A 23,500-nucleotide genomic window follows, 5' to 3' on the forward strand; every position below is an offset into this window, starting at 1 on the left:
TGTCTCCCAGCAATCTCCTTTACACGTGGAATGTGTTAAGGCTCTAAGCACATCTACAGCCCCTATAGTAATGTTTCACCCCACATCAGAACGTGTATTTATAACATATGTTGTGGCATAATTAAAAATGTAATTGGTTGCTCACAGTCACTCTGGGGACCCCAACGGCTGAGATCTCAGGTTGTGCTGGCACTGGAGTGTTTCTGAGGGTCACCTTACCCTGCCTGTGTGATCACATATCCCTTTAGTAGGCTTGCTGGTCCCTGCCTCCTCCAGCTTTGTTGCTGTGCAGCGGCTTTTTGGGCCAGGGAGCAGCAGGGCTGGAAGAGCGGGGAGAAAAATTAACAGCATCCCACTGCTGTCCAAGCTTCTCCGTCCTGCCTGGATGTCTTTGAGCCGAAGCAGCACTCCTGCCTTTGTCCCTCCTTGCAGTGGGAAGAGGAAGCCGATTGCTTTCCCATTTCTTCATGCCTGTCTCCTACAAGGGGGGAGAGGAGCTGCTGGCCCCAGTGGCAGCAGAAGAGCCTTTTTTGATGAGGTGGGCTCTTGCTGGCAGAGGGCAAACCCCATTAGCAGCAGAGCTGTGCTCACATCAGGCTGTGCTGGGGCTGCAGCCTTATGAGCCCTGGGGAGGACACACGGCACCCTAGGGTCAGAGGCTCGACTTTTTGGGCACAAGGAAGGTAGAAGACGTGAGAAACTAAGGCCACTCCTTAGTTAAAATTTAAAGAAAATTTAGTAAGAGACAGCAGGGGACAAAGTCAACAAAGGAGAATAACAGCGCTGGGTGCTTGGCTTGGGTGCTTAGCCACAGCCAGAGGCACCCAGGCAACACAGCAACACCCCTTATATACCCTGGGTATTGCATCAGCCTAATCCATATCTACAAATGCTTGTACATATTGAAATATTTTAAAATAGTTCCCTCTCTGTCCTGCCTTTTTGGAGCATGTGCAGATGTCCTGGTCCCAGTCATTTGTTACCTTTCAACACATTCAACAGGTTTCCATTCCTTCCTTGGTTAAATGTTATTATTACAACAACTCTTCACCAATATTTATATCACAACACAACATTCGCATTAAAAGAACTCTAAACCTTAGCAAGACTTCTTTTACAAAAGTCAACATTATAAAACACATAGTATTTATTCTAACAGTTGTGAAAGCCAACACTGTAATGTGTTTATCACAAAGGTGATGTGGTCTGATGGCTTCTTCTAGATCAGAACCTGTCTCCTCAGCCTGTCTGTCCCCTGAGCCATCCCCATAACTCTGATGCATTCCCTCCCTCTTCTCCTGTCCCTGCAGGGCTTCCTTGCACCTGGTGAGAAGCAAGTGCTGAAATTCTCCTATGTGCCAGGATTACCAGGAGCCTTCAGCAGGACTTACCAGCTTAAAGTGGGTGACCTGGACCCGGAAAATATCCTCCTGAAAGGAGAAGCCTCCTGTCCCATGATCAGCATGAACCTGCCCTGGAACATCATAGGTGGGCACTGCCTGTCTGCCCCCAGGAAGGGCTCCTCTGGTTTTGTTCCCTACCATATGCCCATAGGGCAGTTCATGCTCACCTCTACGGAGCCTGGAGGGCTGCAGGACTCCCAGACTAAGTCAAGCCCCCTGGTTACTTCATGAGTCTTGAGCAGAGGATCCCATGTGGGCTTTGTCCTGGGAACCAACCTGCAGAGCTTGCCAGCACATCTGGCAGGGTCCTGAAGGATGATGGCTAGACTGAAGGGCTTGGGAAAGCTGTAAGAGAAGCTGGCAGGGCTTCTGGCAGGGTTGGAATTCTGTGACGTTGCAGGGGATGAGGTGCTCCTCGGTGGGGCAGGAGATGGGTGGGAGCAAACATGAGGATTCAGAGAGCAGCAGCAGCATCCACTTCCCATAGATTGCTTCAGGGATTTCTTTTTGGAAGAAACCAGTGTTGGGAGGCAGGGACTTCCCAGCTGAAATGGGACTGGCACTTTGCTCACACTTCTCTTTGTGGATGTTTTCTTCCCTCAGGAAATATAAAACCTGAGAAGCCACTGAAACAGCTTGTAAAACCCCTACATCAATACGGTCAGAGGAGTAAATCAGCTGTTCGGAGGAAGTCTCAGACCCTGACAACTCAGACCTTGAAGACTCTGAATCCAAAGCCTCGGGACCGGAAGCCCCGTTTGCTTGGCTCTGGCACTGTAGTAAGAACAGCTGCAGCCTTGTTTGGCACATGCCACCCTCCCCGTGTCACCTGAGCCCCTTGCAGCCCACAGCAGCTCCCCGCTTCACCTGGGACCTCCCTGCTCACTTACAACCATTTGTCACCTCAGCATTGCCCTTAGGGCTGCCACTCTGCTCATGGTCTCTTCTGGGGCTGCACCAGCTTCCTGGCTACCCCAGGGAGAGATCCTGAAAGCTGTGTTCAATGGATGGAGTTCAGATGGTGCTCTGAAGGAAATGCAGGTCATTTCTGGGGAGTTTTTTGGTCCCAACCCAAGCCCTGCTAGATTTACAGACCTGAACAGCGGCTGCCTGATTGTGCCCTGGGGCTGTGCTGGTGCTGCTCATTTCCAAGAGGCACCAGCTTCATTCTGGCTCCTTTTCAAAACAGTTTTTGTCCAAGCTTTTGGTACTAGCTGTGGGCAGGCAAGTATCTGGAGCTCTGGAAGGTTCCTGGCTGCTCTATCTGCCTGCAGCCACCGGGCAAGTGTCGATGGGGTGGCCGCCTTCCCGAGAGCGAGCTCTGTGCTCGGTGCAGATAGCTCCCACAAACCACCAGACGCTCTGAGGGCTAGATGTGGTAATAATGGCAGACCAGTAAAAGTGAGAGAGGCTTGCTGCTTGAGGGTCCAACTCTGTTTATTGGAGAGTCCAGGCGAAGCGAGGTAGAGATCAGGGAGCAGCGTGGCAGGTTGAAGTGGCTCAGAGGCAGCAAGCCCCGAGTGAAGGAGGGTCCAGGGTATATAACTGGGACAGGGTAGGCGGGGTAACTGTGGAAAGGAACCAACCAGAGAAAGGGCAATGGGAGGAGCACGGATGGGGTGATCGGAAAACAACCAATGGAGGAACAAGGGATGAATGACAAGTAATAGGGACCAATGAATGAACACAGAACATTGAACTTTCTGGAACAGGGGATGGAACTACAACTTGATGGACAGAACAGTATTTGCATCTGAAACAAGGAACTATGGGAAAAAGGTTCATTCTCTCTCCCTAACTTACACAGTTGTTTCCTCCCAAGGCATTTCTGCCTCATAACTTCCCATCCGACATCCTACATCTGCCTGGCCAGATCAGTTTCCTAACAGTGTCTGGGTAGGCAGAGATGCTGGAGTTGCGTCCCTGGAGATGAGGTCCTGGCTAGGAGAGCAGGAGGTGTCACAGACACTGGGCAGCCAGACAGGAGGACCCCCACACCCCCTCTCAACAAGAGCAGGGAGGGATCCTTTCTCAGGTGCAAGCTGGGCCTTAGGAAGGACCTTTGCTAATCAGCCACTGTCTTCCCTTTCCTCAGCCAAGCTCTCAGCTACAGACAGACACGATTAGGACGCTGATAGAGAAGGCTGATCTGGAGCTGCAGCAAAAGCTCACGTGCTATCCCCCGAACAGCAGGTTCCCTGACAAGGAGCTGTGCCAGAGTCTTGTCAAGTGAGTAAGGACTCCCATCCCCATCCCAAGGTGCCCCATGGGGAACACCCAGCCATGTCCCCTTCTCCTGAGAGCTCCTTGTGTCTGCAGAGGTGGGAATAGCCTGGACTTTAGAAAGGGTCTGGTCCTGGTGGCTGTGACACGCTACATGGGAACAGCGGAGTGTCCTCCCTTCCCCCGCACCACGCTGAGCTTTGGACTGCTCAGCTCCCCACAGGTGTGGGGTTCTGTCCGTAGAGCTGGGGGACCCAGTGCAGACCTTCAAGCCCTTCCAGGCAGGATAAATTCTGTCCCTGCTGACTAGCTCTGAAAGAGACAGCTCCTAGCTGATGTCTTGGTTCCAACTAACAGAGCACACTAAACAAAAGGAGAAGGGAACTGCACATGTCAGTAAATCCTTTAAAACCCAAAATCAGATGGCTTGAACCCTGGTGGGGTGGCAGGGCTTATCCAGGTAACTTGGTCCATCTCTTTGCACCATCATGATGCAGTACAAGCACAGGAGGCTTCAATTCAGGAAGAAGATGCTCTGCAGAACAGATCATATGATCTGGTTGCAGAGCAATGAAGATTTCCTGTGCAGGCAAATCTTGTTCCTAGGCCCCAAAGCAATGTCAGGCTCAGGCTATATACCAGGCTAGGCAGTTTCATTGAGACCAGTGGAGACCCAGTGTACTCACACTGTCTTTTTATGGCAGAGCAGCTGTGGCCAGTGTCCATTTTAAACTAATTTTATTTTCAGGTACCATTAGAAGTTGATAAAACCTAGGACCTGCACTCCTCCTGACTTCCCAAAGTCATTGCCAGGTGGTCAGGCCATGGGTTTCATGGGCTTGAGCTGAGTTTTTACAGCAGTGAATGAAGAAATAGCCACTGTTATTGTATCCTCCATCCACTTGGATGTGTAGCCAGACTGTGGTTTAAGGACTGTCCTTACTCCTCCTTGCAGAGTTGAGCTGCCTGAGTATGTCCTGGACATGGGCCCTGTCCATAAGGGTTACACTGAGAGAAGCACTCTGGAGATCACCAACCCAGGGCAGATCCCAGTGTCCTTCCAGGTCGATGTATCTGTCCTGCTGGACACAGGTAAGCGTGCTAGAGACACTTCTGAGGGCTTGAAGGAGGTGTCTCAGACAGATCAGCTTAAGCCATGACTTAAGCTTGAACCTGGGGAGGTTTCTGAGCTTCTTCTACTCAGTGGCCCTGCTGGGAGCTTTAGAGGCAGAACTCTCCTGGCCAGCCATGCCCAGGGACCTGGTCTGCCTGTGACTGCCCTAATGCTTCTGTGCAGGGGCCAGATGGGCTCATCACCCTGGTCACCTCTCAGCATCTTCTGCCCTTGGCTCCCACGAGCAGCAAGTTTTTTTGGGCACTCTATGGGCTAGTTTTGTCAACCAGTGGGGTCTGCTGTGTTTTGGAAGTGCTTTGTTTGGAGTTCACACTGTTGCAGCTCCTGTATTCAGCCTTTATTGAGGAAACAGCCTGTGGGATCCTCTGGTGGATCAAAAGAGGCTTCCAAAAGAGGCCTTGAGGCAAGGCTGCACTTCATCACACAGTGGCTCACTGCATCTGAGGGGTGTTCAGGTGCACTCTTAAGTTTTTGTCTAGGTCACAGCACAGTGTGGGGCTTTCCCCAGACCTCTCAGCCAGGACACCTGTAAGGCCTTAACATGCTTATGACACATTTTGTGTTTCTCATACATCTCAGCTGCTTTGTTTTCACCTCTTCAAGGTTTCAGTGTGAACCTGGACCAGGTGCGGGGCCTGCCCCCCAGCCACACCGTGGTGCTCGAAGTGCGTTTTGAAAGTGCCCACCAGCCCCAGGGTGACGTGGATGTGCTGCTGCCCATAGAGGTACCACAGCTCTTGGGGCAGCCAGCAGGCTGGGCACAGCAGCAGATGTCACTTGGGTCCTCCACTGAATTCTCTGTCCTTCTCCAGGTGACAAAAGGCCCCACATATAACATCCGCCTCCATGCCACCGTGTCTGAACTGTCACTCGAGCTCTCCAACAACAGACTGCACTTCTCTGACACCCTCATTGGGCAGTGCAAAGCTGAGACCATCCACCTCCGGAACTGGTTCCGGCTACCCTGCAAATGGTTCATTACTGCCACCAAGCCTGTTCCGAAGGTAAAGCACAGGCGACACTGAACACGTAACTTCTTGGTTGTGTTTTCTTTCTGTCTCTTGCCCTTTCTGCTCCTGTGGCTGCCTCAGCATTTGGGTCTACAGCGCATTTGAGGAAGCTTCTGAGGGTCTGGATCCAGGCTGGTTTGCCTGGACCTGTTCCATTAGCTGATGCTTTGCTTTTCTGCCATCTTCACCCATTTCTCCTCCTCTGACGACAGTAGTTCCCTGTCTGCCTGCCCTGTCTACAGGTTTTAATTCCAGCTCTAAGCTTTGGGGCCACACTTGCTTTGGCTGTGGGTGCTCTCAGCACCATATCAGTGTCTCAGAGCATGAGGAGACCTCACACAATTGGTTTCTGTGCCCAGATACCAGCCGTACATCAGAAGCAGCAGGTGCTGGAGGATGAGCCCTGCCCCTTTGAAGTGAAGCCCTCCAAAGGAACCCTTGGTGCAGGAAGGTCTCGGAAATTGCAGATCCGGTTTACACCCAAGGAGGAGGTGAGATTGGCAGGTGTCAGCCCAGGAGGCCTGTCAGGGATATCTGGAAATGAGGGCTTGGTGCAGAGAGTGTGGTATGAGCATTCCCATGAGATGTGCTTTGAAATGCCCACAGGGAGCTTGCACAGAGAGCATCAGGGCTGCCTCTCAGCATATGGGGGGGGGTGTGCCCAACTTCCCTCAGCCTGCCCCTCTCCTGGCTGTATTTGCAGCTGCAACACTCAGTGCAGAGCAGCTGCCCACTTGCAGAGGATAATCCTGGAATGGCCAGTCAAGGCTCATCCTACTGCAGGACTGACAGACAAAACAGCAACCACACACCTTCCTGAGCATGGTGGGACAGTCACCTGTAGTGGTGTGCTGCCAGCAGTGCCTGGGGCTCTGGCCTGCCTGTACATTCCCATGCATCTGGGGATTCAACTTAAAGGATGGAGCGTTCCCAAGAGTAGTTTGCCTGTGGCCGCTGGGTCTTGGAAACTGGTAGTGTGTACCAGCATGGTCACAAGTGCTTCTGTGGTCACAAACAGTCCCAAGGATCTTTTAATTGCTCAAGAGATATTAACCGTCTTTTGTCTGGCTTGGACCAGAGCCAAACACTAAGCAGAGAAGATGACTCTTATTTCTGGCCAGCGAGAGCTAATTTGCCTCTCTCCTGGAGCTGATGTTTGCCTGATGCAGCAGTGCCAGGACAGTGTCTGGACACTGTAACCCTGAGGGCCCTTCCCATGAGCATTGCACTCCTGCATGACTAGGTGAAAATGTCTAACCGTCCATTGTACATGCATCTGCTACCAAATACCCAGTTACAGTGCACACCAGGATTCATCCCAGTTACTCAGACCAGGACACAGGTGCTGTAGTCCCTAGCAGAAGTAAATATCTGGTTTCCATTCACCTTGGAGGGACTGATAACACCCTGACCTTGGGGCAAGCGTTGTTGTATTTGGGGTCCTGTCACCTGGGACTTCATGGATGAGTTGTCTCCACTTTTCTCTTTTCAGAGGTCTTACAGGAATGAGCTGGAGTTTAACATTTGTGGGAGCAGCAATCACTTAAAGCTGCACCTCTCAGGACAAGGTCTAGAGCCACGGTTGGAGTTCAACCCCCCAGCACTAAAGATGGGATGGGTGCTGGTGGACAGCGATGGGGTGGAGGCCACAGCAGTGGTGAGGAACCCATGCAGCTTCCCCATTGAGTTTTACTCCTTGGATTTTGACAAGCAGTACCTTGAGGAGGAGAAGGTGAGAAGACAGGTCTGGTCCCCATGTACGTGCTGCCCAAGCTTCACAGCACTCCAGCATTCCCAGGCTTGTGCCAGGGAGATGGAGGCAATCCCCAGGGCAAAGCCAACTCTGCTGACATGCCTTGGGAGGACTTAAATAGTTTTTGTTGTTGGGATTGTTGGGAGGAAGGGAGAAGACAGAAATCGGGTTTATTGAGTCTGTGTGATCAAAAGGCAAGAAAAGGAATCTTGTGTATGGTTTCTCTTCCCTACACACACAGATCCGGAGGATGGCAGTGGGGTCTAAGTACCAAAAGAGCTTTTTAATGCCTCCATGTGCCGTGGGTAAGACTCTGCCCCCAGAGGTGCTAGAAGACCATGAAACAGAGAAGAGGACAAAGGCCCAACAGGCAGAGCTCAAGGCCATGACAGAGACCAAGGCCAGGACTGAGGCTGAGGCTGAGGCCAAGGGCAAGGCAGCACCAGGTCAGAAAAACAGTGAGGGTTTGGCGGTGTCTTTTGACTGTGGTCACAGCTAGGACTCCAGTCCATACACCCTGAACTCTCTGTCACCTTGCTCTCCAGGGAAAGCCCATGCTTTTAGCAGCTGTCTGTTCCCCAGATGGTGGAGGAGCTCTTGGGTGAAGGGCTGTGGCATCCTCTACCAACCCTGCGTGTAGCCAAAGCAAACTCCTATCTGCCTGCCACAGACTGGGGAAATAATCAGGATATTCCCTTGTGTCCCTTAGCCACAAAGACTAGGACTGGATGAGTTCCTCAGCCAGTAGGACCAAGTCTAATATCAGTGGCTCTTTGATATTTGCACCTTCCTAGCAACAAAAGAACAAGAACATGTTGCTTTCACCAAGTTTCCTTTCCTGGGATCTGAGGGGATGGGGAGGATGGTGAGGATCAAAGGTAGACCAGAGGCTGACCTGGTTTTGCACTGCAGCACATCACAGGACTCTCACGTTCTGTCCTGAGTCCACGGTGAAAGGGACTGGCAGTCCTGTCTCTCGGGCTGTCATGCACCACCTGGGCATTGACGCATCTTCAGAGAGGCGTGAAGTGCAGCAGCCCAGAGGGATTGTTGTCATCATCCATGGGCCACCGCGGGCAGGTACGTCAGCTGCAGCCCAGGGCTACGGGGAGAGGGCGTGCAGGAACGCATCCTGGTGGGCCATGGTGCTTAAGGTAAAGTCCTCAGCTGAATAGGAGGTGGAGATGATCCTCTTGGCTCTAGAATTAAGAGCTTGTACCCACGCTCCAGCTGCCTCCCCCATGGCCTTCCCTGGAGGGACATTTGCTTTCCCACTGCCCTTTTAAATTTGAAATCTTGTTGGAGATTTTTCCAGGGCCTGTCCCTGCAATGCCTCCTGTGCCAGTGTCACCAAGCATTCCCCTCTCTCTCTCAGGAAAGACAGAGATAGCAGCAGGCCTGTGTCAGTACTATGATGCTGCTTACGTGTCCATTGACACCGTGGTGAAAGAGGCCATGGCCAACGATGGGAGCCCAGCAGGGCTCAGTGCCCGGGAGCTCTGCACCGACGCTGCCATGGAGCCAAAAGGCAAAGATAAAGGTAATGCTGGTAAGGAGAAATGCTGGACCCAGAGCTTGAGAAGCCCACCTTGAATGTCCACTTCTGCTTACTCAGAGCAGCAGTTTTGCAGTCCTCGGGTCTCTTAGGGAACATGGCTGAAGTGCATCTCTGGCTTGTCTAAAAAAAAAATTCAATTTTAAGGGCTCAGTCAGAGGTTCTTTTATAGCCCCCTTTGCTGCCATTCTTGGCACATGGTTGTTTTTCTAGGGGTGGTGAAGCACACCTGTCTCTTTCCCAAGTATTTTATATTTCCTCAAAGCTGAATCGAGCTTGCTCCTCGTGGGCAGCAGTTCTGCCCTGCACTTTAACAAAGAAAAAATCTTCTGAAGTGGCTCATTAAGCCACAGGAAGACTGACTATGAGTGTAACCTTGCAAGTGAGAGGAAGGGAAGGACAGCCTCCCAGAGGAATTTCTAATGAGAGACATGCTCCAGATGAGCTCTTCTCTCCAGAGATTTACCTATGGCCACTGTCAGGTTACACAGCTCGTTGGGCTGTTCTCCATGTGAGACTGGAGAGTTTCATGAAACTTCCTGGGCACTTGGTGCCCTGAGCTCTGCAGGGGGAGGCCAAACCTGGCTCAGTGCAGGGGGAAGTTTTGCGCTGCTCAGTTTTGAACCTGGCTGGGTTGGGAGCTGGTGGAAGGAAGAAGAGCCCAGGTCCCAGCTGGGCTTTTTCCATAGGAGCATTTAGCTTCAGTGGAGACAGGTGATGCAAGTGGGGCAGGGCTGCAGGTCTCCACAGGAGAATGCTGGATGGGTGCAGTGTATGGGAACAATGCTCCTGGAGGACGAATCTTTGGCTTGACCACAGGGGAACTGCTGTGCAAGCAGTGTCACCTGCATGCTAAGTTGTTAGGAAGGACATAGTGCTGACTTTAAAATCAAGTATGGGATGGTGTGCTTTACCTGCTGGTAAGAAAAGCAGGGAAGGAGCTGCTTCCAGGAAACAGTGCTCCCAGTGCCCAGCAGACTGGGGAAAAAGTGCCATGTTCCTTCCCAGGGTTGTGCCCATTGCAGTGAAAGGTGCCCACTTGCTTTCAAAGCCCCTCTGAACCATCTGCTCCCTGTGCAGGTAAAAAGCCTCACCTCACTGCTCAGACTAAGAATAAACAAGCCCCTGGGGAAAAAATCAACAAGAAGGTTTCCAGAGGCAAGAACCCTCCAGCACAAAAGAAGGTGGAGCCAGCCAGCAAACCAAACATAAAGGACACCAAGGTAAACATGATCTACCCTGGTTGATGCCTGGGATTTTGCATTGTCTTTGAGATGAGCAGGGGCTGCTTACAGTGGAGGCTCTGTGCCAGCCAGGGCCTGGTATGTGGGTCCATAGTGCCACAACTTGGGCTGGGAATGTGCTCTGGCAGACAGCTCCTCTGCTTCTCAATGGTTTGCTGGCAAAGTGCAGTCCTGGCTAGTGTGGCTGCAGGCAGTGAACAAAGTGCTGGGAGGCTGCACTGGGGGCTTGCAGCCTTGGCTGTCTGCTGGCCAAGGGATGGGCCCTCCAGGACCATGCCCTGGAGCCCCCAGCCTGCACTGCAGGGCTGTTCTAGTTTCCACTAGGGAGGAACCCCAGCTCCAAGCCCAGCAGTGGGAGTTGTTCAGGGCTTTCCACCGTGGTTTCTTTTCCTTACAATGGTCCACATTGCAGTTCACAGTTTCCACTGCTCCTGCGCCGCAGCAGCTGAACATCATCAGCAGTGGTGGGGAAGAGCTGAACTGCTTGAGCTGTGTGCTGCCCGAGGACCTGCTGGTGGACATCCTCAGTGAGAGGCTGAAGGTGTGTGGGGTGGGGGAAAAGGAGACATTCCTGCTCCAGAGAGACAGCACTGGGGTACAGCTCGGAGAGGAGGAGGAGGAGGAGGTCTATACATGCAGTTGGGGGATACTGGACTGTGTGCAGGGAGCCCTGGGGGAAGCTGCAGCTGCCCTTATTGGCAGAGCCCACGGACAGATCCAAGCTGCTCTTAGCTACTGCACTTGGAACAAGGATTGCTGGTGACATCTGGGTTTATGGTGCAGCTGCGAGCCCCCTGTGTGCAATGGCTGACTTACTCTTCCCTTTATTCATAGTGTAAAGACTGCTACAAGGGAGTGGTCTTTGATGGCTTGGAGACCCTCTTTGCAAGCAGCCTGGAATCTTCTTTGCTCTGTGTACTCAGAGCTGTCAAGAATTGTCATCATATCTACATAGTGAACCTGAATCAGGATTATGCTTCTTGGAAAGCCAAGGAGGAAGCTAAAAGAAAGAGGAAGAAAGCTGGAAGAGAGAAGGAAGGTGAGATAGCTCCTCTCAAATCTTGTCTCTCAAGCCCTCAGCCATATCTCTGTGTATCTGGATTTGCAGCAGAGCTTGTAAGAAATGTTTTTATTAATCTTTTTACCTTCTGCCTCAGTGTAACCAGCACTCATCTCAGAGCTGCAGGAGATCTGAGGTTTAAAGACTCACCTTAATCTCTAACATTAAATCTTGGGCACAAGTGCCAGCTGCTGTAGCTCAGTGACAAATGACTGTCCTCAGCCTTGGTGCACTTAAGCCAGGCAAAGCCCAAGAACCACACTGCCCGGCCATAATTTGGGGGATTGTCTGAATTTTGGAGCAGGGATATGAGCTCCCCAATATCTCCTGGTATGATAGGCTGGGTCAGGAAAGGCTGTGAATCCTTGCAGCTGACACAGAGCATCCAGCTGTGCTCGCAGTCACTCATGGTTTCTCCTCTGGTTTAAAGAACTGCAGCAGAAAAAAGCTATTAAGGGGAACAAAGAACATGTCTTGCAAATGGATGAGGACGAGTATGACACCCTCACTGAGGAGAAGAAAGCAGAAGTGGATAAAATAATACTGGAAATGAAGACTATACAGACAGAGGGGTGAGTAAGCCGTCCATGGGTTACTGCTCAGGGTCCCTAGAGGGTTTCCCTGCTCCAAGGACTCTGAGCTCAGAGGTATTTGATAGCAAAGGCCAGAAGCAACACAAGGATGGCCACTCTCTTAGCTCCCCAGCTCCCAAGAGAGGAAGCACCTCCTTCTGTTGAGATAGAACATCATCTTCTCTATTTTAGTGGTGAGCCCTCCCAGCTTAGATGCTGCCTGCAGGGAGCTGGGCTCTGGGCTTGCCTTGGCACTGCCTGTAGAAGTCTCTTCAAGTCCACGATGTTGATTTGTGCCTTCTTTATCATCTCCCTTCTTCACCAAAACAGTGGGATTGTGCTATGGGCAGGTGTGGGGCACAGACAAACCCTTGGTTTGGGTCCTGGTCCTGCCACAGATGAAGTCCTTGCAATGCTGAGCTGCCAAGGTTCTCCTTATGGTGGGACACCACCCATAAAAGCTCATGTCCTTTAGGCTCCCCTTCCACTGCAGCAGTAGGCAAGCTCTGCTCCAGCAAGGCAGCCCAGCTCAGGACTCACAGGAAAATTGTGGCGCTGGGAGTGGAGGCTGCTTGAAGCAAGCCTGTGTATCAGAACTCCTTTCAGCCCAGGCTGAAGTTGGTTTCATGGGGAGGTGACAGACAAAGCTGCTTCAAACCGTTTGCATGGCAGATAGCACTGGTTTGCTTGGTCACAGCTGGGTCCAGCAGGAAATCTGGCTGACAAGAGCCTGTCTTGCAGGAGAGGAGTTCCTGCAGCCTTTGCTTTCTGACTGATAGGATTATTCGCATTAAGGAGCAGGCTATGCCCAGGGAGAAGGGGGCTGAATGAGCGGAGGAAGAATTGTAGGAGGGATAAGCAGATGTTAGCAATCTGTGTTCTGCTTTAAACTGGGAAATCAAGACACAAAGAGCGTTTTCAGGCATCAGCACAGAGAGCTGGTGGATCAGCCTTTGGCAGTGGGCTGGAGGTTTCTGGGTGTGCCTTAAAAGGGAGGTTGCAGTTGAGACTACAATGGCAAGGCGTAGGTTTGGCTGGTCCTGGAGGTCTTCTTCCACCATGGCACTCACTTGGGATGTTCCCAACCTCTGTGGGTTGAGGAAAATCCACAGAAATGGTCTCATGATTCTGCCTGGCCTCGGGGTCAAGGAATGAATTGCAGGGCCAGCCAGGACTAGTGAGCCCAAGTTTCTGGTGGTGACTCTCAGAGATGTTTTCTGTTTTGTTTGCTGAAGGGAGGTGAAGGAGCTGGCTCAAAAGCTTGAGGAGGAGGCAAAAGACTTAGGGGAGGAAGAGAGGCAGAAGGAGGAAGAGAAGCAGAAGGAAAATAAGGGTGTCTCCGTGGGGAAGCAGCCTGAAAAACCACAGAAGGAAGCCAAACCTCCAGAGAAGAAGGAAACCAAAGCCCCAGAGAAGAAGGAAACAAAAATCCCAGAGAAGAAGGAAACAAAAATCCTAGAGAAAAAAGAAACCAAAATCCCAGAGAGGAAAGAGACCAAAATCCCAGAGAGGAAGGAGACCAAAATCCCAGAGAGGAAGGAAAGCAAAATCCCAGAGAGGAAGGAAACCACAGCCCCAGAAAAGAAGGAAACAAAAATCCCAGAGAAAAAGGAAACCAAATCCCCAGAGAAGGGAGCCCCCAAAGCCCCAGAAAAGGGGGACTCCAAAGCTCCACAGAAGAGGGGAACCAAAGTCCCACAGAAGAGGGAAACAAAAGCCCTGAAGAAGGAAACCAAAGCCCCAAAGAAGGGGGAAGCTAAAATCCCAGAGGACCCAGCTGAGGTGGAGAAGAACTTGATCCTGAGGTTTCAGATCTACGAGTCATCACAGCAGAACATCACAGAGGTTTTCTCCTCCTGGGACAGAGTCCAGGGTACTATGCAGTTACCTGTGATCCAAAAGGGAAATAAGTCCCAGCCTTCAGGTGAAAACAAAGGTCTCAAGAAGACCAGTAAGCCTCAGGAGAAGGTGAAGAAGCCTGAACGTGAATGTGTAGGCCAAAGGAGTCTTCAGTCATCTCAGCTGGGGATGCAAAGTGAAGCTGCAGAAGGGGCAGTCAGAGACAAGCATGTTGGGGTGCCATGCCTGGACATCCAGGTCTCAGATCCCAAGGCCATGATCAGGGAGATCCTGAGGGATGGGAAGCTGCCAACGGAAGACCAGGTAAAACCCTGCAAGGCTGAGATCTTGAGCGTGCCGTGGTCGTGGGCCCTGGAGCATTGTGTCCCCCCAGGTGATAATGGCACAGAGCCTTGTCCAGGCCCCTGATGATGTTCCACAATGGCTCTGTACCATCTGTGTGGATGGGGAGGTTATCACCATCCCTCAGATGGACAGGAAGTATGAGTGCTTTGTGTACAAGTATCCCATCTGTTCAGAGTTTCCCAGCCCAGAAATCATTATAAACAGTCCCAGGACAGGGCAGCTCATAGTCATTGTTCTCTTCAGCTGAGTCACTTGGGAGAGCTTTCTCTCCTGGTCCCGCTTGTAGCTCTTGATTCTGCTCTGGAGCTTACTCACCCCACTGGGCATAACAAAGCACTTATACTTCATATAAGTCAAAAACCCCATTGATAAAAGCTCAGTGCCTTTGAAGAAGGAGTTGTGAGGAGGAAGGTGACAAGTATAAGCAGGATTTTCTCTTCTGATTTAGATGCTGAAATATCTGGGACTGCATCCCGACGGCCCTCCCCTTGCCCCTGCTGCTGTGCTCTCCATAGTCGAGTACCCAGAGGAGCGGCTGGGCCCTGCAGAGCGTGTGGAGCCCTTCACCATTGTGGCACCACAAGGTGCTGCTGTGGAAGACAATCTGGTGGGTGCTCCAGTGGTGCCAGGGCAGGGACCAGGCTGGATGGGGGCATGGGGGACAGGTTATATGGAAAGAGCATTATGGAGAGGTAGTGAAGATGTGATGGGGCCTCGTGTCTGCAGGTCTCCTTTCTGTCAGGGATGGGACAAAAGAGACAGCTCTGTGGAGACAGAGCAGTTCTGTAAGACAAGAGGTAAAAAATCACTTAAAACCATCAACTTCCTTTGAGGAGAGTCCTGAGTGAGAAGGAGTGTCCTAGGCAAAACAAACACCAATAAGGAAGACCAAGTCCATGGGCAGGGGGACTTACTTATTTATTCTCTCTTCTGTTGGTGAACAAACCCCCATTTTGCTTTCCAGGTTGGGGATGTCTCAGGGCTCACCTCTCCCTCCCTTTTCTCTCTCCCCTTAGGCCAAGGCCCCAAATGTGAAGGGCAGTTCTGCTGAGGGCCAACCAAAGACAGGTAAAGCAGCTGGCAGAGACAGCTCTCTAAAGGAGAAGCAGAGAACAGAAGGTCCCCAGGATTCCTCTGCAACAAGATCCAAAAGTATCCTGGAAAGTGCCTTAAACCCCACAGAATTCCTCAGGTGAGCCACACAGGAGGAGGTGATGCCTCTGCTTCTTTGGTCCTCTTGCCAAACAAGGCCCATCATCCCCAGCTCCACAGTGACCCTGTGCCAGTGCCTCCACGGGATGGCGAGTGCACCCTCCTTGTTTGGTTTGCTCCTCAGCAATGTCTGAAGGCTCCTCTTTAATTGCCAGGCTGAAACGGTACCGGTGGGTAGTGCCTGCCCATGGTGAGGTGAAACTGAAGGTCCACTTCTCCACCAAAAGGCCAGGGAAGTTTGAGCAGACACTGAGGTTTGAGCTCGTGCAGACAAAGCGCCTGTACGAGCTGCCCTGCTGTGGCACCGGCCTGTACCCCAGCATCAGCCAGGACCCACGGTAAGGCTGGCCCCTGGCAGCCCCCACACCACTGCTGCCCCTGAACCACAGCCAGGGCTGACCCCTGGGGCTTCTGCCTGGGCAGATCGTGCTGCCTGAGGTCACCCAGCACCTCCTCCTGTGCTGGAGCTGGCAAGGCAGATGGTACCTCAGCCTCCAGGAGGGGTTTTGGCTTTCTGACTACATTTCCTACTTGGAGCATCTCATAGCTCCTCCTTCCCCACTTTCTCTGCCCAGGCTGGTGTTTCCACAGTGGAGGGAGACCATGGAGGCAGATGACATCATCTTCAAGGAATATGTTGAGAGCACAAAGCAATTCCATTTTGGACCACTGCTGTGTGGGAAATCAAGAGACTGGTACGTGCTCCCTGCTGGGCTTTGCACTTTTGTGGACACACCTGGGAAGAACAGGCTGTCCTGGTGGCACAATCCAGGGCAGTCCCCAGCACAGTCCTGGGAGACACATGGGTTTGAAGGACCACAGATGTGTGAACTTGAGCAGATAAGAGGCAAATGAGCCTTGGAGGAGCTGCTCTGCCTGCCCAGTGGGTGCCTTGGTGGCCCCCTTGCTGCTGCCAGTCCAAAAGTGATTTGGGGGCAGCTTCTGTCCCCCTCCACATCTCAGCTTCACCCCTTAGGAAATGAACTTTATGGTGATTTTTGAAATGCTTTGAGCTCCGCAAGTAGCCTGATCAAGCAATTATTCTGTAGATGGTTTTGTAAAGCTTTTATTAATCTGTAATTATTAATAAGATTTTATGGTTGACCTGCCAATGGGTATCGGGAGGAACGTACAGCAGCAATTACATTTGCCTGTAATAACGTTGCATCCTCACTGCTGGATAAAGTCTGCCTAAACACACTGTCATTGAAGCTATTGTGTATTTCTATTTTTACTGTCACTTGTTTTTTTAAAAAATATTTAAGGTCTTGTCTCCATAGGAACTCTGGAGGGCTAAGTCTATTTTGACAACCCAAGGAAATGAAATCAAAATAGTTTAAAAAAGCAGACAATCATTATCCAGATTGATGGATGGTCTGGGATTTGTGTTTGCCTCTTTTACCCTTTCACTCTAAAGTCATTTCCACACCTGAGAGAAGGGTCATTTGTTATCTTTTTGCATTTCTCTTGAAAAATGATGCTTTCTATTTCTTTCTCAGACTTTGAGCTAACCCATGAAATTCAAACCAGTTTCATGACTTTGATGAAAAAGATTAGCTAAACTCTTTTTCCAAAAGCCTTTCTTTATACCCTGCAGGGAAGGCACCCCAAGAAAGAAGGGGAAAGACCCCATGTGCCTGGTGTATTGTTATTTTTCTGGGCACCTTTGAATTTGCATTGTATCAAAAACTCTCAAAGTGGCCTGAGCATCATCAGGCTTCTGGGCTGGAGGGACCAAGTCCGGGGGAAGGCATCAGAGTAAGGCAAGGATGAGCACACGCCCATGCCCCTGACTGGGATCCATTTCCCTCACTTCTTTGTTAGAGTAGGGTCTTCCAGCACTGCTTCCTCACGTGCACATGGTGCTCTCCTCTGTGTGTGGCAAAGGCAGCAGTCTGCTCTGCAGCCTTTTCCCCTTTTGTGGACAGGTACAAGTGCCAGAACTGTCCCAGAAACTCGGAGAATATAACCATCCTCAACAACTCCCCCATGGACGTAGAAGTCCGGTTCTCCTTTGAGAATGCTGCGGAAGCAGCGACGTTCCTCTTGGACCCTCCCAGCATGGCACTGAAACCAAAGAAGAAGCAGGTAGGAGAAGGGCAGGCAGAGCAGGCACCGTAGAAGTGCCCAGGGGCTGCTCCTCCTGCTCTCACACAGAGCTCTTTCTATTTCTTCCTGTGGGGCCGTGTCCAGAAGCTGACCATTTGGGCATACCCCACTTCCCCTGGCTTCCTGCAAGACAAACTCATCTGCAGCATTGGGAAGAACCCGGAGCCAGTGGTCTTCAGCCTGTGCTGCCTTGGGGTGCGCATGAAGCTGGAGCTCAGCCCCCTGGAGCTGTCTTTTGACAAGCTGCTTCTGCACAGGTCAGTCATCCCACAAGCACTCCAAAACTTGTGACAAAGAGAAAACGTTTGACTCTGGTTTCCAGGGCATGGATGGAGCTGCTCCAAGTTGCATTCAGTGGCCAGGCTGGTGTGGCCATCCAGCAGCTGATGCCAAGTGCCTTCCTGTCTCTGCAGGACTGACAGCAGGACCTTGGTCCTGAAAAACAACGCCCTGCTGCCCATGGCCTGGCAGCTCAGTGGGCTGGATGACCTTGCTGAGAACTTCTCCTTGTCACAAGACAACGGCACCATTGATCCCCGCTCAGAGTTGGAAGTGACAGTGCATTTCAAGGCCGGGCAGGCTGGCAGCATTGAGGAGAGCCTCCGATTAGAGGTGAGAGGAGCTGTGCCCTGCCTGGCAGAGCAGGGCACAGTGAGCAGCTGTGTGCTGCTAGGGACAGGGTCAGGAAGAGCTGCACCTGACAGACACAAGGGTGCTGTGACCCCAACTTCTGCCTCTGCACAGCGTTTGCCAGAATGTGCAGTGCATCCACATCCCCCCAGATAACCAGACACTGCATCCTGAGCCTGTACCACAACCACCTTGTCCCTGTGAGTGGTTGAAGGTTGTTGTGTGGTTGTACAGACTGCAGCGTGATCTCTACATTCCTCCCGGACATTGTCTGAAGCTCTTGCATAGTGCAACAAACTCTCCCCCTGGGATTTCGTTCCCCATGGATTAGGGGCTGCATTTCAGAGAGGGTGCTAGGTGATTGAGAGGGTTGTCAATGCCACCTGCTCTGAGACACCTCACACTTCTTGTGGTTGTTCTTACATCCCTGTGCCTCTCAAGGATGCTTTAGGAGCAATATTCCCTGCTGTGGGAGTGCAGAGTTGGGCTGATAGGGTTTTTTACTGCAGCAGAATCCCACTGGGGCAGCCCATGAGATAAACAGTTAGCAAAGCTTGGGAGTCCTCCAACGCTTGTGAAGCCAGGGAGGCCATAGGGGAAGCAGCCAGCAGAGACAAGGACTGTCAGGCTGTCTACCAAAAGAATAATCTGAATAGTGTCTGTTTCTTGCTGTCTCAGGTTTCAGATACAGAAAACATCCTGGGGATTGTTCAGACTGAAAACATCAAAATCTCTGCAGAAGTCTATGACATTCCTCTGAGCATCGACATGCCTGAAGGTCAGTGGATGCCTCCCAAACAAAGCAGTGCAGGTGCACTGCATTACCTTGGGAGGTGGGCAACCAAAGCACATGGGATGGGATGGGATGGGATGGGATGGGATGGGATGGGATGGGATGGGATGGGATGGGATGGGATGGGATGGGATGGGATGGGATGGGATGGGATGGGATGGGATGGGATGGGATGGGATGGGATGGGATGGGATGCAAGGATGGCATGGATACATAAAGCACGTACCCTGCCAGGTGCATGGAATAAAGCATTGTCAGTGCACTGACAGCCTTAAGTCTCTCCCCTCTGAACTTTGAAGTGTGCAGCTTCATGTGCAGATTGGATTTTAGGGCTTTGAAAAATCAGTGACATGAACAGGCAGTTGCAACTCCCACAGGCTCAGCACAGCATATAAAGCAATTGGATTTGTGCTTGGAAGCGAGGAAATGGGAGCCGAGCTCCTTAGCTACTAAGCTTGCAGACATTTTGAGTGGGAAGAGAAAGGGTAGACAAGTAGCTGGAAAACACTTCCAAGAATGGAAACTTGCTGAAAAGGGTTTTGTGCCAAGACCTCCATGTAGTTTGTAACCTGGTATATTCTGCAACCGTGTTTGACCTTGCTCTGTGGGTTTTCTGCAGGTCCAGATGGAAGCTTGGAATTTGGAACCATTAATGTCCTGGATAATGTGAAGAAAGTCCTGAGTCTGAAGAGCAAAGGGGTATACAACATTGAGTACAGGTGAGTCCAGCTGCCTGGTAGTGAGCATTTCCTCAGGTTCCCAGGCCTGTGTTCTCCCTCTGTCAATGGCTAGAACCTGTTTCCATGCTGGCTACCTCATGGTAAATACAAAACCTTGGCTCTCTGATCTCAACTATTCTACCAGATAATCCAGCCACAAACCAGCAGTTCTTCACAGCTCAGCTGGAGCTCAAAGGAGAGCCCCAGAAATTTCAGCCACTGAAATGCTGAGATTCATTGCCTTTCTTTGATGGTCACCTCCTTTCTCTTTCTGAGACTCTGTAAAGGAGTGAATGAAAAATTTTGTCTTAAGGTTTCTTGCAGTAACCTCGTGACTGACTGCACTCTCTGTCAAGATCCAGGATTCCCTGAGCAGAGCTGGACTCTCCCTTTTCTTTTTTTCTGGTCCAATGCAAAGTCCTGGCTGTGCTGGTGGCACCTATATTTTTAACTGCAGAGATCTCCATTCCTTCCCTTTCTCCCCAGTTTCATGCTGAAGGGTGCAGGTCCCAGGATGCAAGACTTGGCATCCCACTTCACTGTTGAGCCTCAGTCAGGCATGCTGACTGCCTGGCAGTCTGGTGTGAATATTGAGATGCTCTTCCACCCCACAAGTGAAATTGTCCTCAAGAACAAGCCCATCCTGTACTGCCAGGTGAGCTGGCTGGGGCAGGCTGTATTATCACTCGGTGTTCTGGGAGCATAAACAGGATATGTGTCTAATGGAAGGAGGGCTTTACTGGAGAATCCTCTCTCCTCCATACACAAACAGAGTCTTTCAAAGCCATTTGGGAGGCTTCCTAAGTGGAGCTGAGCATCTGACTCAGGAGGAGGTTCTTAAACAGGGAGGGGTAAATGGATGGAGGTGGAGGCTGGGGACAGGGGTAGAGGCTGGCCCCTTTGCTTTGGTTACCTCCCTTCCTGTGGACACAGGTGATAGATGGCAGCTCAAGGGAAGGAGGCCAGGCTGTCGCCAACATCCCAGTGAAGGTGTCAGCAAGAGCCGAGTACAGCAAGTACAGCATTGAGCCTGCCTCACCCACCGACTTCGGTACCATGATCAAGGGCACCAGGAAGACCCGGACTCTTGTGATGAAGAACAAAGGCACGGTCAACTTCAAATTCCACATCCGCCAAGCAGCCGAGGGTGCAGCTGCATTGGAAAGCAAAAGGTATGAGAAGCCCTGCACCACCCTTCCTGTGAGGAGGCACCACCCCACAGCTGGTATGTGGCAGGCAGCACAGCTATCATCCATTTGCATCCCTGGCTAGGGGAGAGAACAAACAAATGTCTCAGTATCCCCATGTGTAGTACAAAGCTGGTGATAAAGCTGCTCTGTCCAGCAATGGGTGCTGCAGGCTGCTCTCTGGGAGCCATCAGGAGCAGGAAGGCTCTGTGAGGAGGAAGGCCAGCTTTGGCCTCAGAGAAAGGCAGGGGAGCTCAGCATGACAGCTATCATTGCTTTCTCCCCTCAGTTCAAAGCAAGGGGAATCTGCTCCATCAGCTACAGAGCTCTCAACAGGAAGGAAATCAAGCTCCTCAACACAGGTGAGTGACTCCTGCTCCCCAGCAGTGCTGCTGCAAGGGATGTGAGAAGATGCTGCTGTGCCCAGGCCTGGGGGCTCATCGCCACAGGGTGGGACGTGGTCTGCAGGATGGAGTCCAGTATCTGTTCAGTCCCACTGAACGTTCTGTACTCTGGCTCTGACCTGGAGTTGTAGGGTCAACAGAGGGGGGAGCAGGTCCTGTGTTTGGTAGCTGCGAGCCAGCATAGGTCTGTGAACACCACAGAAGCAAAAACATCCCCCACCGAACTCCCAGTCCACAGAGCTCAAACAACATTGCTTTTTCTTCTTCACAGTCTCTACCTCTCTCCCATCATTTCTCACAGATATTTCTGCACTCCTTTGTTACCTCTGGAGACTGAAGGATCACAGCTATCACCTTCATTCTTTACACTCAGACTCCTTTCTATCTGCCACTTGGGACAGGCTTGCAGCTCCTCTTGCCTTGTTGCTCTCAGCCTGGAGCTGCCTTTGGGCCGTGGAGTCATCCTTCCCTGCCCTGGGACTGGGTGCTTGGGCCCAGCTGGAGGCCAAGGCAGGACATACTCCTTGCTGGGGTGCTGAAGGCACAGCTATTAGCCATCAGCCTCTCCTGGAACTTTTTCTGCAGGGTCACCTCAATCTTGGCATGTTCAGGGTGTCCCCCTACTCCGGCTCCATCCGTCCGTGGGGACAGCAGCTGATCACAGTGGAATGCCTCGCCAGGCAGGAGGGGACATATGAGGAGCAGCTCTACTTTGACATCACGGGCAGAGACCCCAAGGACAATCCCCTTGGCATTCCGTTTACCCTGATGGCCGAGTCCTACCTCCCAGGTACCTTCTGCCCACAGTCACACCTGCTGCTGATCAGCACCTAAACTTGCTGCTTGGATAGAGAGACACGCTAGCCCTGGTGTCCCACCTTAAAATCCTCAGAGGTTCCAGCCCTCTTCAAGTCCACCAGTGGACTCATCCCTTCCAGGCTGAGAGGGATGCATGGAAGGATAAAAGGAAAGCAATGCTCTCTAAGACTGAGGTTGACTGAGCTCCATCCTCACAGCCAGCTCCCCCACCCAAGGCTGGGTTTAGCAGTCACCCAGGCAGAAAGGGCTTAGCAAGGCTTCTGAGAGGCCAGCAGGGTCCAGATAAACTCATCAGGGAGGCTTCTCCATGCTCACCCCTCTGGTCTGTCCACAGCACTTGAAGATATCAGGTTAATCTACAAGGACTACCCGATCTGCAGCAGCACCAACCTCTGCCACAAGCTGCAGTCAGTGAAAAGCACAGGTCTTTTCATCAGAGATGAGAACAAATTAATCTTCCACAAGGTTCTGGTTGGGCAAGAGGCTGAAGCTCATTTCAATATCTACAATGCAAGCCGTCTGCCATGTGATGTGGTCCTCTCCATCAAAACCCTGCCTGGAGAGGTAAGAACAGAGGCCAAGGTGGTGGTTGTCCTCTAAAGGCCGTGTTTTGTTCTCCAGATGCATTGCTTCCTGTGGCCCAGACTAGGCTAGCTCAGTGCAGCTCAAACTGCAGGGGAGAGCAGCAGAGCCAGGGAACAGTTGCGTGGAATTCTGCCTGTCTCGGGCAAGGTTTTGGCTCACACCTCTGGGTCTTCAGTGAGAGAAGTGAATCCTTCTAAACCTCTCTTGGAGGCACACTCGGAGAGGGGCTGTCATGAACTGACATGTCAGGGCTCAAAGCAGAGCATTTTCTCAGTTATGAATTGACATGCCAGGGCTCAAAGTAGAACATTTTCTCAGGCTCCCTGGCTTTTCCTTCTCTTTGAAGGCCAGTTCTAGATTATTTGCAGGATCTTCCATGCAGTGCCCACCTCCCATGTAGGCTGGGGCAGCTGCCAGCGCTGAAAACACACAATACTTCAGCACAAGGTCAGAATGCCCTGGAGGTGGGGGGGGAGGGAGCCTGTCCAGGGAAGCAGGAAGGAAGACACTGTCTGGGGCTGTTCTCAGTAATGCATTTATGAATAAAACTGTGTCATGATGAAAGGTGTTTTCTCCTAACACTGCTCTCTGGGTTCCCCCAAGGAAAAAAGCCCGATCAAAAGCATTTTCAAGTTGGATCCAGTCAAGATGTCCATTGCTGTCTCATCCTATGCTCTTGTGAAGGTGACCTTCACCCCACCAGACGAGCAGAACTATGACTGCATTGTCAAGGCTTCCCTCATCATCCCAAAATGGTAACTAACACTGTGAAATACTGGGGGAGGCCTCACTGATAGCTGCCTCTCCCCTGGGAAGGCACAGACCTCGTTAGCTCTAATGCTACCAGTAGCCTTAGGCAGAGTTCTTGGCATGAGATGATCT

At 51.6% G+C, this 23,500-nt stretch overlaps 1 protein-coding gene across 2 annotated transcripts in view; it reads left to right on the plus strand.

The window, feature by feature from the left end:
• The window catches only part of LOC100218634 (hydrocephalus-inducing protein homolog), a 70,968-nt gene that overhangs the window by 39,199 nt on the left and 8,269 nt on the right, over positions 1–23,500 (plus strand). For both annotated transcript variants that reach the window (XM_072934337.1, XM_030282322.4), the window contains exons 27-57: positions 1,311–1,488; positions 2,007–2,182; positions 3,499–3,632; positions 4,582–4,718; positions 5,365–5,486; positions 5,574–5,765; positions 6,131–6,262; positions 7,264–7,503; positions 7,766–7,970; positions 8,437–8,604; positions 8,900–9,064; positions 10,160–10,302; positions 10,736–10,864; positions 11,158–11,362; positions 11,814–11,955; positions 13,191–14,118; positions 14,609–14,767; positions 15,177–15,352; positions 15,528–15,710; positions 15,948–16,067; positions 17,301–17,460; positions 17,566–17,738; positions 17,895–18,093; positions 18,790–18,889; positions 19,524–19,623; positions 20,110–20,278; positions 20,557–20,795; positions 21,100–21,172; positions 21,800–22,004; positions 22,368–22,597; positions 23,222–23,373. In XM_072934337.1, coding sequence (XP_072790438.1) covers positions 1,311–1,488; positions 2,007–2,182; positions 3,499–3,632; positions 4,582–4,718; positions 5,365–5,486; positions 5,574–5,765; positions 6,131–6,262; positions 7,264–7,503; positions 7,766–7,970; positions 8,437–8,604; positions 8,900–9,064; positions 10,160–10,302; positions 10,736–10,864; positions 11,158–11,362; positions 11,814–11,955; positions 13,191–14,118; positions 14,609–14,767; positions 15,177–15,352; positions 15,528–15,710; positions 15,948–16,067; positions 17,301–17,460; positions 17,566–17,738; positions 17,895–18,093; positions 18,790–18,889; positions 19,524–19,623; positions 20,110–20,278; positions 20,557–20,795; positions 21,100–21,172; positions 21,800–22,004; positions 22,368–22,597; positions 23,222–23,373 — 5,834 coding nt within the window. The remainder of the gene's footprint in view (positions 1–1,310; positions 1,489–2,006; positions 2,183–3,498; positions 3,633–4,581; positions 4,719–5,364; positions 5,487–5,573; positions 5,766–6,130; positions 6,263–7,263; positions 7,504–7,765; positions 7,971–8,436; positions 8,605–8,899; positions 9,065–10,159; positions 10,303–10,735; positions 10,865–11,157; positions 11,363–11,813; positions 11,956–13,190; positions 14,119–14,608; positions 14,768–15,176; positions 15,353–15,527; positions 15,711–15,947; positions 16,068–17,300; positions 17,461–17,565; positions 17,739–17,894; positions 18,094–18,789; positions 18,890–19,523; positions 19,624–20,109; positions 20,279–20,556; positions 20,796–21,099; positions 21,173–21,799; positions 22,005–22,367; positions 22,598–23,221; positions 23,374–23,500) is intronic.

This window comes from Taeniopygia guttata, chromosome 11 (assembly GCF_048771995.1).
Source record: "Taeniopygia guttata chromosome 11, bTaeGut7.mat, whole genome shotgun sequence".
Classification (NCBI taxonomy): domain Eukaryota; kingdom Metazoa; phylum Chordata; class Aves; order Passeriformes; family Estrildidae; genus Taeniopygia; species Taeniopygia guttata.